Source organism: Acanthamoeba castellanii (assembly GCF_000313135.1).
Source record: "Acanthamoeba castellanii str. Neff unplaced genomic scaffold scf7180000084703, whole genome shotgun sequence".
In the NCBI taxonomy this organism is placed as follows: Eukaryota; Discosea; order Longamoebia; family Acanthamoebidae; genus Acanthamoeba; species Acanthamoeba castellanii.
This window is the reverse complement of record NW_004457477.1, coordinates 67505-77152: the sequence shown is the minus strand read 5'-3', so window position 1 is coordinate 77152 and position 9648 is coordinate 67505. Positions and strand designations below refer to the sequence as shown.

Sequence of the window (9648 nt, the reverse complement as noted above, 5' to 3'; positions counted from 1 at the left end):
GGCATCGATGATGGTGAAGTAGTACTTGGCAGTCTCGAACTTCCAGAGAGCGATATCGATGGTGATACCACGCTCACGCTCGGCCTTCAGCTTGTCGAGCACCCAGGCGTACTTGAACGAGCCCTTGCCCATCTCCTTGGCCTCAGCCTCGAACTTCTCGATGGTTCGCTTGTCGATACCACCGCACTTGTAGATCAAGTGGCCAGTAGTGGTGGACTTACCGGCATCGACGTGACCGATCACGACCAGGTTGATGTGAGTCTTCTCCTTACCCATGGTTGTGGTGCGGTGGTATGTAAAATAGTCTTGCTACTCCTCGGAAGCAAAGAAAAAAAGCCGGATCACCGCCCCTCCGCTTATGTACCCTCCGTACTGGGAAAAAAGCCAGAAATAATACGGTTATTTCCCAGCGTTTCGGTGAATTCGTACTGGTCGTCTGGCTGTCGTTCAGTCCTGGAAATTTCTCCACTCCCCAACGCCCGACATGTCGCTCTCTTTTCCGAAGGGCAAAAAAAGAAATGAGAAGAGAAAAGTATACATTTTTGGCTCGATCGATCGGAGGAGCGATGAGGGCGGCCTGGCAATTGCGCCCCGTCCGGCCATCGGCGGTCACTCAATTCGGGGCCAGCTGCACTAGATCAGCATGCTCGTTGAGCGGACGATGCAGCTTCATCTTTCCGCGATCACTGCCGATCTTAGCAACGCATTCCTCTCCTACAGCTGTGCATTCGCGCCATTCCCTCCGGCCACCAGTACGCCCCTTTGGCAGTACGTACAGACGATTTCCCTTACGCAACAAGCAATCTATGCAGCTGACTTGTTCACGGCCGAACCAGCAACAACGGCAGCGGGTGTCGCGAACAGCGAGACCATGAGCGCGCAGGCAGAACTACAAAAGTACGTGTTGGCCGCCATCAGCTCAGTGCTCGTTGACGGCAGTGTGTTGGCTGCCGAGGTGGATTTGTCGGCCTGACAGGCATGCCGCCGCGTCCTCCTCTTCTTCTATCTCGCTCCCAGATTGAACAAGCTGAACGCGGTTTCGTATCAGCGGTTCGTGCGGGCGTTCAAGATGGTCCAGGCCGCGCAAGACAAAAGCTGCGAGACCGATCTGATCATGCTTATGAACAAGGTCGATACGAACAACCTACTGGAGTACAACCACCTCATGCACATACTCACCAAGGTGCAACCTTCCTTTAACCCATTTCCACCACCCACGTGCACACGCGTCCTGTGTGATGCATCGGTGGCCGAGCACCGCGGTCTCACAGTGGCCTCCGTTGGCCTCATCAGGTGCGGTACAAGCCGGTTCTGGTCAATACGGCGGGGATCAACCTGCTGGACCGGATGCGCAAGAGAGGAATCTACCCGGACACGGTGACGTACACCTCCTTCATCAACCTGCTCAAGAAGGACCGGAATGCCGACAAGGCCTGGCTCGTCTTCCGGCGGATGCGCGAGGAGAAGGTGCAACCCAACGAGTGGACCTACTCGACGATGGCGCACATCTGCGCACTCAAGCGGTACTGCCACTATTTTCTTTATTTAATTGTTGTTTATTGTTCATCTGCATTTCTATTACTATTATTACTATTATTTTATATTAACATATCTTATCCGTTGCTTTCTTGGGCTCTCTGGGGCGTCGCAGCAACCCGAAGGCCGCCGAAGAGCTCCTCGGGCTGATGGAGGAGGACCGCGTGGTGCCGAACTTCATCGTGATGGCGGGATTCGTCGACGCGTTCCTGGCCGCGGGCCAGGTGGAGCGCACCTGGGAGCTCATCGACTCGATGCGAAAGCAGCATCGAGTGCGGCCCAACAGGTTTACGCTCGACTACATCATGAAGAGCACGCTGAGGGAAAACAAAGAGTGGGATGCGTGGGTGGAGCAGCACGGCGAGGCCTCGGCCACAGTCGCGACTACGCCGCCGGCGGAAAGCGACACGGAGAGCGGAGCGACATCAAGCGTCAGCGAGCGCGAGGCCGGTCACGCCAGTGACGCGGTGTCGAAGAAGCTGGAGCGGGTGAAGCTGGTGCTCCGTTTCCTGCGAAGGGAGCACGGCCTCACGCCGTCGACGAAGACGTTCAACGCGCTGATCGCCTGGTGCACGAAGGGCAAGCGGACCGAAATCGAACTCGCCTGGCGGCTCAAGCGGCTGATGAAGGCGTATCGCCTGCGACCCGACAACGTCACCTACGTGCCGCTGCTGAACTACTACGTCAAGCAGTTGAAGGCCCGCTCCACGGACAGCGACATCGACTACGCGGAGCCACAACCACGACAAGGTGACGAAGACGGAGAAGACGAAGGAGAAGGAGAAGAATGCGATGACGGTAGCAGGTACGAGGGTGGTTCGTCCGCCGACGCCGGCGAACCGGGAGTTGAAGAGCCGTACGACGGGATACAGAGAACATTGCAGGACATGCAGGCCGAAGGAGTCGAGAGCGACCCTGCCACGACGTTCACGCTGATTATCGACGCACACGCCGCGAGTGGCGACGCGGAAAGATGCTTCGGAGCCTACGCCGAGTACGTTTATCCTCCGTCTTCCCTTCCTGCCGGCCGACACAGCACACGCGGCACACGCGGCACACGCGACTAATCGACCGGTCACTGTCGGTGATATGTGTGGACAGTATGCGCCGCGATCAGGTCATGCCCACTGTCGCCACGTACGCGACTCTCTTGCGGGTAATGCAGCCTTCTCCCCACTCCTCCGGCCCGCACGCCAATCAATCGATGATCGGCGCAGCTGTGCAGCCGCGTCCTGCTCTTCTCACCCTTGTTGTTGGTTCTTGTGACGACCGGTCCTCTTAGTTTTGCGAGAAGCACGGCAACGTGGAGAAGGCGTGCGCGCTGTGGGAGGACATCAAAGCGGACCAGATCCGTCTGCCGTGGAACGTGATCTGCTTCCTGCTGCGCGCCACTCTTACGAACAACAAGACCGATACGTACGTCGAGCGCTATTCCCTTGTTGTGTGCGTGTGCGTGTGCGTGTGCGTGTGCGTGTGCGTTGTGGAACGCAATGTCTTAAGATGGGCGACACAGGGCGTTCCGTCTCGCGGAGGAGCTGTCGCAGTTGTACAAGCCGCAGTTCGTGTACAGCCAGCTGCTGACCATCTGCGACCAGCTGGCCGACGTGTGGCAAGCCGAGCGCGTATGGCGGGTGATGCGGGCCAAGAAGATCCCCGTCTACGCCCGCACCAAGCAGCTCCTGGCCGACTTCGGGCTCAACCCCGACGAGCCCCACCACACATAGCGCCCCGCTACAAGCTCTTCCTCTGCCACAGAAGTCTGAGAAATGTCTGGGGTGGTCTTGTTCACCGAAATTATGAAGAGAAAAGAGAAGAGGAAAAAGAAGGAAGAACAACCCACTGTGCGCACAGAAGAAGAAGATGGAACCGACACGGGCGGACCCTGCGGCGCGGGCACGCCTGCGTGAACGGAACCGACTCTGGGAAGCCATCGTACACTTGTCCCCCCCCCCAATCCTCCGTAGCTACACTTTGCAGCCGCGAGCAGGACTGTGGTTGAACGAAAGGGTTGTGTCGTGTGCAGTGTTTGTCCATTTCGGAGCTGCTCCCCGACTTGCCCCTGAAGCAAATCGCTGCCGCGGTGAAGCGGGCCAACGGCGACCAGGAACAGGCCGTGCTGCTCCTCCTGAACGAACCTGAGCTGACGTCTCCACAGCAGCCCAGCACTCCCACCATCACCACCACCACCACCACGGACAACACCAACAGCACCGCCGCTGCTGCCCCCGACCAGGTACCGTAGCACCACTTGCAAGTGCCATGAGCTCTGGTCATCAAACACGCACACGCACACACGCACACGCAGGAACGGGCGGAGCAGACGGGAAGGCGAAGGAGAAAGAGCGACGAGGAGGAAGAGGAGGCGATGCGCATGGCCCAAGACGAGTCGCTGGCGCTCCGGCTGCAGCAGGAGGACGAGGAGGCCTCGCTCCAGGCCGCGCTCCGCGAGCTCGAGCTCCAGGAACGCGGCGGCGGCGAGCAGCAGCGAAACGCAGAGCAAGAAGAAAAAGAAAAGGAAGAAGAACGGGAGGCAGGAGAGAACAGGACTCGGGCTGAGCCGATCGCCGACAAACACGAAGGCGACCGGTACGACTGCCAGATCTGCATGGAGGAGTACCCTTACCACGAAGTATTTCTGGTATGTTGTGTGTGGCGTGTGGCGTGTGGCGTGGATGGGCCGATGCCTGATGCGTTAAAAATTTGGGAGTGCAGATCCAAGGCTGTGGGCACGGGTTCTGTGCCGATTGTATGACGAGCTACCTGACTATCAAGATCAAGGAGCGATCGATCGCAGCCCCGCCCGACCCCATCGCTCCGAGCGATATCGGATACGAATTTGACATTCTTGGGCCTCCACGCCCGTACGACACACACACGACACACGGCACACACGACACGCACATTACCAGGCAACGCTTGCTTAAGGTTGCTTGGCGCGCAGGGCGGCCACAGTCCAAGCTGCGCCGACCGCGGCGTTGAGCGGCGATGACGTCTATGGCATTCGCTGCCCCGCGTTCAAGTGCACCCACGTGCTGGGCTATTGGGACATTCAGCACTGCGTCAGCGCGGAGCTGCTCAACGAGTTCGACACCTTCATTCTCAACAAGGCGCTCGACCACATACCCAACATGACGTACGCATAGGGGCGTGACGCGTGCAACTTCATTCAGTGGACTGACCTGTGGGGCGGCCGCTGCAGGTGGTGTCCGAAGGGCTGTGGCGGCGGAGTCGAGGCCAACGATGCCGATGCCAAGTTCATTCAATGCGTCAACCCGCTTTGCCGCTTCACCTTTTGCAAGACTTGTCGCTCCGTGCGTGCTTGCTAGTGTGTCGTGTGTCGTGTGCGTGTCATGTGTGTCGTGTGCCGTGTGTTGAGTTTGCGGAGTGTGTCGATCGTGGTGTGGTTTTGGCTGATCGAATGTGGGTGATGAGCAGGGCCACAAGCCAAAGATCACCTGTGAAACGGCTGCGGAAAGGAGGCGGCTTAAGCGTGAGCCCGTGGTCCGGCCTGGCCGAGGGCTCACCAAAGAGTACGCCATCGCTCATACACAAAACAGTTTGGACGGTACGTCACACGCGCCGAGCGATAATTCTGATTCACGGTCTCGTCCACACAGAGAGAAGCAAGACCTCAACAAGTGGGCGCGGAAAAAGGACGTGCGACACTGTCCCCGCTGCTGGACGCTGATTGAGAAGAACCTTGGGTGCAACCACATGCATTGGTGCCTCTCCACCCCCTTCACTATTCACTCATTCGCACTTCTTCTTTCTTCGCGAATAATGCACCTTGCACACTCTCACGCCACATCCTGCTTTTCGTTGCTCTGCTTCGCCAGCATCAAGTGTCGTCAACCGTTCTTGTGGTCCGACGCGCCGCTGTACACACGATCGAGGCTTAACCAGGTTGCCCAGGGCAAACGACCCTAACATGATCTCTGTCTCGCTTCGCCTTCCTGTATCCATGCCCCACTAGTCGGACATGCGAAGAACGATTGCGGACCGACGTGTTCGCGTCACTTTTCGCCCTGGAAGCAAACAAAAAGGATACGGCACGGTGGATTCCCGGGTGGTCGCCCACCCCAGTACTAACACCGCCTGGCGCAGCTTAACTTCGCTGTTCGGATGGGAAGCGGTGCTTTCTGCGCAGTGTGGCCGTATCCGTCAGTCAATGATGGTCCGTGCGACGGACGTTCGTGCGTTTTTGTTCTTTTGTGGCCGACGATCATCCTGTCACGAGCACCCAGTACTAGCACCGCCTGGCGCAGCTTTACTTCGCTGTTCGGATGGGAAGCGGTGCTCTATGCGCAGTAGGGCTGGATCCGACAGTGATGCCTCTGGCTTCGTCTAATCGTCGACAAGAAACAACTTGGCGCCTTTTTTTTGGCGGGAGTTGGTTCCAACTCCGCCGGCAGAGTTCGTTGCGAACGTTGTCTCAATCTTGAAGGAAGAGTAAAGATGTCAGCGCCCATTGCCTCGACGCCATCTAAGCGGAAGAGGGAGGATTCCATCTCCTCGACAAAGGATGTGAAACTGCCCCCAGCTCGCATTGCGCGCCTGGGCGACGCGGCTGCAAAGAAGAGGGTTAGCACGGTGCGCGACACCCTGCGTACTCCTCTGGGCAACAAGACAAACATGATAGAAGAATCCTCGAATGGACTCGGCAAGGTCAATCTCAAAACTCCCCTTCAATCCAAGATGCGAGACACCGGCAAGACGCCGCAGACCCAAGCACGCATCGCGAAGATTCCTGGTGCGGCTGGTGCTGGGGTGGCGCAATCGGCGGTCGCCGGACGCGCTAAGCCTCTCGATCGCCTGCGGCCCGGTCCGCCGAAGCTCTCTCTGCCGGCTCAGACGCCACAGGGCATCAACAAGATCTCCATAATCGAGAACAAGGAGAACCTGCCTGTTCCGAGTGGGTACGTTGTCGACGATCGCAGCAACCTCTCTATAACTTGAGGAAAAGATCTGAACGAGCATCTCCCTGTCCTGCGACGACAGATCTCTAAGCAGCCTGATCGAGCAGGCCGGCTTCGAGGAAAGGGCCAAAACGCTGGAGGACGAGTTTGCACGCAAGAACAAGGAGGCTGAAGATGCCTGGAACTGTACGTAGTCTGTCCAGACCTCAAGCTTGCAAGCTTCGTCTTTGAAGAAGACAAAACTCATACGCTCCTTCTCATGAACACTCGACCGTTTCTGCGTTTACAGTGAAAGCCGAGGAGCTCCAGAAGCAGATGGAGGCCGCCAAGCAGGACCAGGAAGCCGCGATGAAGGCGCAGTTTGATATGGCCGCGCTCCTCAGCAGCCAGCGCGAGAAGTACGAAGACACCATCAACAAGCTCTGCCACGAGCTGGGCGAAACCAGAGTCAAGCTGCAGCTGAGCGAGGAGCAGCGTCAGGCGCACGAGCAGCAGCAACAAGTGGCCGCGCCCGACGTCCAGCCGGAGGCCCCTCAGCTTCCGCCTCCCTCGAGCGATGAGCTCTCACAGGAAGCAGCCCGACAGATAAGAGAGAAGTGCGAAGCAGAGTTTTTGCAGAGCCTGCAATTGCTCGAGGCAGACTGGAACGGTACTGCGGCCGCCTCTGATTTCCATCTCCCATGACGCGACCGCTAAACCTGTTCTTTGTCGTGCTCTCCACCTATGTGCATACAGCCGTGCAGGTCGACATGGAACGACGGTTGGAAGAGGTGGAGCAGCAGGAGCTATCGGCGCGGTGCGCCCAGGAGGAGGCGGCTTCGCTGCTGTCGGCACAGCAGGAAAAGCACGACGCCGAGACGGCACGGCTGCAAGAGGAGTTAGCCCAGGCGTTGGCCAGTCTGCGGCAAATGGAGGAGCAGGAGCGGGCCAACCGGGCGCAGACTCAGTCCAACTTTGAAGATCAAATGCGCGAGATGCAGGTCGAGTACGAGAAGAGAACTTCTGAGCGAGAGGCCGAGTGGTCTGGTAAGTCTTTGCCCGCTTCACCTCTCCGTGTGGGTGTATTGAGCTCAAAACCCGACGCTCATCGATTGTGTATGTGGTTGCCCGTCGCGCGCCGTCCTCTGCAGCTAAGTTCGACAGGCTGCGAGAGCAAATGGAGATTGAGGGGCAGGAGTGCCTGGAGGAGCAGGCTCGATCACACGCCACGACCCTACAAGAGAAGGAAGCGCTGTGGACCGGTACAGAGCCTCAGCCGATGCATCTCCAGCCTCGTTTCCTTTGCCACACCGACTCACGGATGTTGCGGTGCGTGTTGGTTGTACAGGCAAGGTCGAAACACTGCAGCAGGAGCTCGAGCTCGCCAAGCAGGCCGAGCAGGAGGCCTTCACCGCACAGCGCGAGATCGCCACCCTCCTTGACCAGGGCCAGCAGAAGCACGAGCTCGAGCTGGCACAACTGTCCGGTACGTGTTTCTTCTGAGTTGCTGCGCGCGCGCGCGCACACACACACACACACACACAACTACAACAACAACGCACCCGCACGAACTCACACTTTTGGTTGCAGCCAAGTGCGAGGCGCTGCGCCAAGAGTTGGAGGCCGCGCAGCAGGCTCGCCAGTCGGAGGCGGAAACCAAGCACGAGCTCCTGGTCAACGAACTGCGTGAGGCGCTGGCGGCCGAGAGGGAGGAGAGGCGGAAGGAGGCCGAGCGCGCCCGACTCGTCGAGGCCGACGTGGGCCGCTGCCTGACGCGGCTCTCGGACGAGCTCGCCAAGAAGCGCGAGCTGCGCGTGCAGGAGCGCGAGCGCTTCCCGCGCACGTTCGGCGACAAGAGCATGTGAACGTGACACCGCCCGACTGTGATATAGACACGAGAGTGAGAGAGTGAGAGAAGAGGCTAGAGTGTTGTTCCTCTTCTTGGCGAAGAGGAGAGACGAAGAGAAGATCGCAAACAACGAAAGAGAAGAACATGACGACGACGATGATGATTGTTGATGAGAGCAAAAGTTAATTATTCGTATTTCTTGGTCTTCTTGGTCTTGGAGGAGGCGGCAGCTTCCTCGGAGGCTGTGTTGAGGATCTCCTGGCTCGACCACGAGTCGTACTCCACCCACGATTTCTGTTGTTGTGCGGCGGTGTGTCGTGTGCGTTATGTGTGTGTGTGTGTGTGTCGTGTGTGTCGTGTGTAGAGGGCAGGGGCAATGAACAAAGGCCAATCGAGGGGCGGGCGTACCACTCCAGAGGGCATGGGAGGGGAGACGATGCCGTCGTGGCCCAACGCCGCCAGCACCTTCGCGGGCGACGTGCCCACCACCTGCAACGACCACCAGCGGCAAGTGTGAGGGTACTGTTCGGGCATCGCCGACGTGCGCGTCGTGTGTGTGTGTGTGTGTGTGTGCGTGCGTGCGTGCGTGCGTGAGAGAGAGAGAGAGAGGCGCTGCGTACGACTTGCTTGATGAGGGCGATGCAGTGCACGAAGCCCTTGCTCACGAACTGCTGCTCGACGTAGAACGCCTTGTCGTCCTGCACACATCATTACATACACCGGTTAACGAACCAGGCGAGCCAGTGTATGTAATGACCCAGGGCTCAACTCACAGCCGGTGAAGGCGGTCAACAGATGGTGGGCATGGGTACCCAGCACAGAAGCTTGGTGCGAACGGAGAAGGTCTGGAAGAGGCGCAACTCGCGGCGGAAGCGGGTGGTGATGGAGGCCAGCACGACCGGGCACCCCTTCTTCCCCGTCTTCTCGTTCGTCAACTGACGGCTCACCTGCAGTAAAGTAAAATAATATACTATAATTTCCAATCAATTAATCAAATTGAATGATAAACGGTCGAACCTTGTAGACCCCGTTGCGGATCCAGAAATCGGTCCTTCCATAGTCCAGATGGCGCAGATATCTGTAAAATCACCGTTTTCCAATCGCGGTTAATCACATTTGAATCAAATGAACTGGAATAGGGTGCGAACCTGGCGTTGTTCATGTGCATGAGGTAGTCAATGTCCCTAAGTGATTTGATCAAAGTGGTGAGAAAGCCATGAGCCACAACAATCACGAGGGAGAACCAAATTGTAGATTAAATTGAGGGGCTAACAGTACGAGGGGAGCACGATGTCAGCGATTTGAGCCTCCTCGAAAACGGACCGGGGCTTCTTCCATCGAGATGACACCAAAATCCACAACACTCGC

General features: G+C 57.9%; 7 protein-coding genes across 7 annotated transcripts in view; 5 read left to right on the top strand and 2 right to left on the bottom strand.

The window, feature by feature from the left end:
• Positions 1–276, bottom strand: part of ACA1_137820 (elongation factor Tu GTP binding domain containing protein) — a gene marked incomplete at both ends in the record, with an annotated part of 848 nt that extends 572 nt beyond the window's left edge. The window contains one exon of the mRNA XM_004340380.1: positions 26–276. Coding sequence (XP_004340428.1) covers positions 26–276 — 251 coding nt within the window. The remainder of the gene's footprint in view (positions 1–25) is intronic.
• Positions 277–661: 385 nt separating this feature from the next.
• ACA1_137810 (pentatricopeptide repeat domain containing protein) lies at positions 662–3260 on the top strand (the record flags this gene model as incomplete). The annotated part of the gene is made up of 8 exons (XM_004340379.1): positions 662–752; positions 813–897; positions 1018–1183; positions 1294–1523; positions 1652–2530; positions 2638–2692; positions 2819–2952; positions 3050–3260. 8 exons carry the CDS (start codon positions 662–664, stop codon positions 3258–3260), a joined length of 1851 nt encoding a protein of 616 aa, XP_004340427.1.
• Positions 3261–3396: 136 nt separating this feature from the next.
• Positions 3397–4092, top strand: ACA1_137800 (uncharacterized protein; the record flags this gene model as incomplete). Its single annotated transcript, XM_004340378.1, has 3 exons — positions 3397–3468; positions 3560–3769; positions 3865–4092. The coding sequence occupies 3 exons, from the start codon at positions 3397–3399 to the stop codon at positions 4090–4092; spliced, it is 510 nt and encodes a 169-aa protein (XP_004340426.1).
• Positions 4093–4284: 192 nt separating this feature from the next.
• On the top strand, positions 4285–4997 carry ACA1_137790 (IBR domain containing protein; the record flags this gene model as incomplete). The annotated part of the gene is made up of 4 exons (XM_004340377.1): positions 4285–4397; positions 4478–4669; positions 4736–4851; positions 4972–4997. 4 exons carry the CDS (start codon positions 4285–4287, stop codon positions 4995–4997), a joined length of 447 nt encoding a protein of 148 aa, XP_004340425.1.
• Positions 4998–5991: 994 nt separating this feature from the next.
• ACA1_137780 (uncharacterized protein) lies at positions 5992–6646 on the top strand (the record flags this gene model as incomplete). The annotated part of the gene is made up of 2 exons (XM_004340376.1): positions 5992–6452; positions 6535–6646. The coding sequence occupies 2 exons, from the start codon at positions 5992–5994 to the stop codon at positions 6644–6646; spliced, it is 573 nt and encodes a 190-aa protein (XP_004340424.1).
• A 121-nt stretch (positions 6647–6767) lies between these two features.
• On the top strand, positions 6768–8296 carry ACA1_137770 (uncharacterized protein; the record flags this gene model as incomplete). Its single annotated transcript, XM_004340375.1, has 5 exons — positions 6768–7101; positions 7188–7478; positions 7583–7693; positions 7780–7917; positions 8022–8296. 5 exons carry the CDS (start codon positions 6768–6770, stop codon positions 8294–8296), a joined length of 1149 nt encoding a protein of 382 aa, XP_004340423.1.
• Positions 8297–8466: 170 nt separating this feature from the next.
• On the bottom strand, positions 8467–9448 carry ACA1_137760 (Mesenchymal stem cell protein DSCD75 family protein; the record flags this gene model as incomplete). Its single annotated transcript, XM_004340374.1, has 6 exons — positions 8467–8574; positions 8689–8769; positions 8901–8978; positions 9093–9227; positions 9298–9358; positions 9429–9448. 6 exons carry the CDS (start codon positions 9446–9448, stop codon positions 8467–8469), a joined length of 483 nt encoding a protein of 160 aa, XP_004340422.1.
• Positions 9449–9648: the final 200 nt, after the last annotated feature.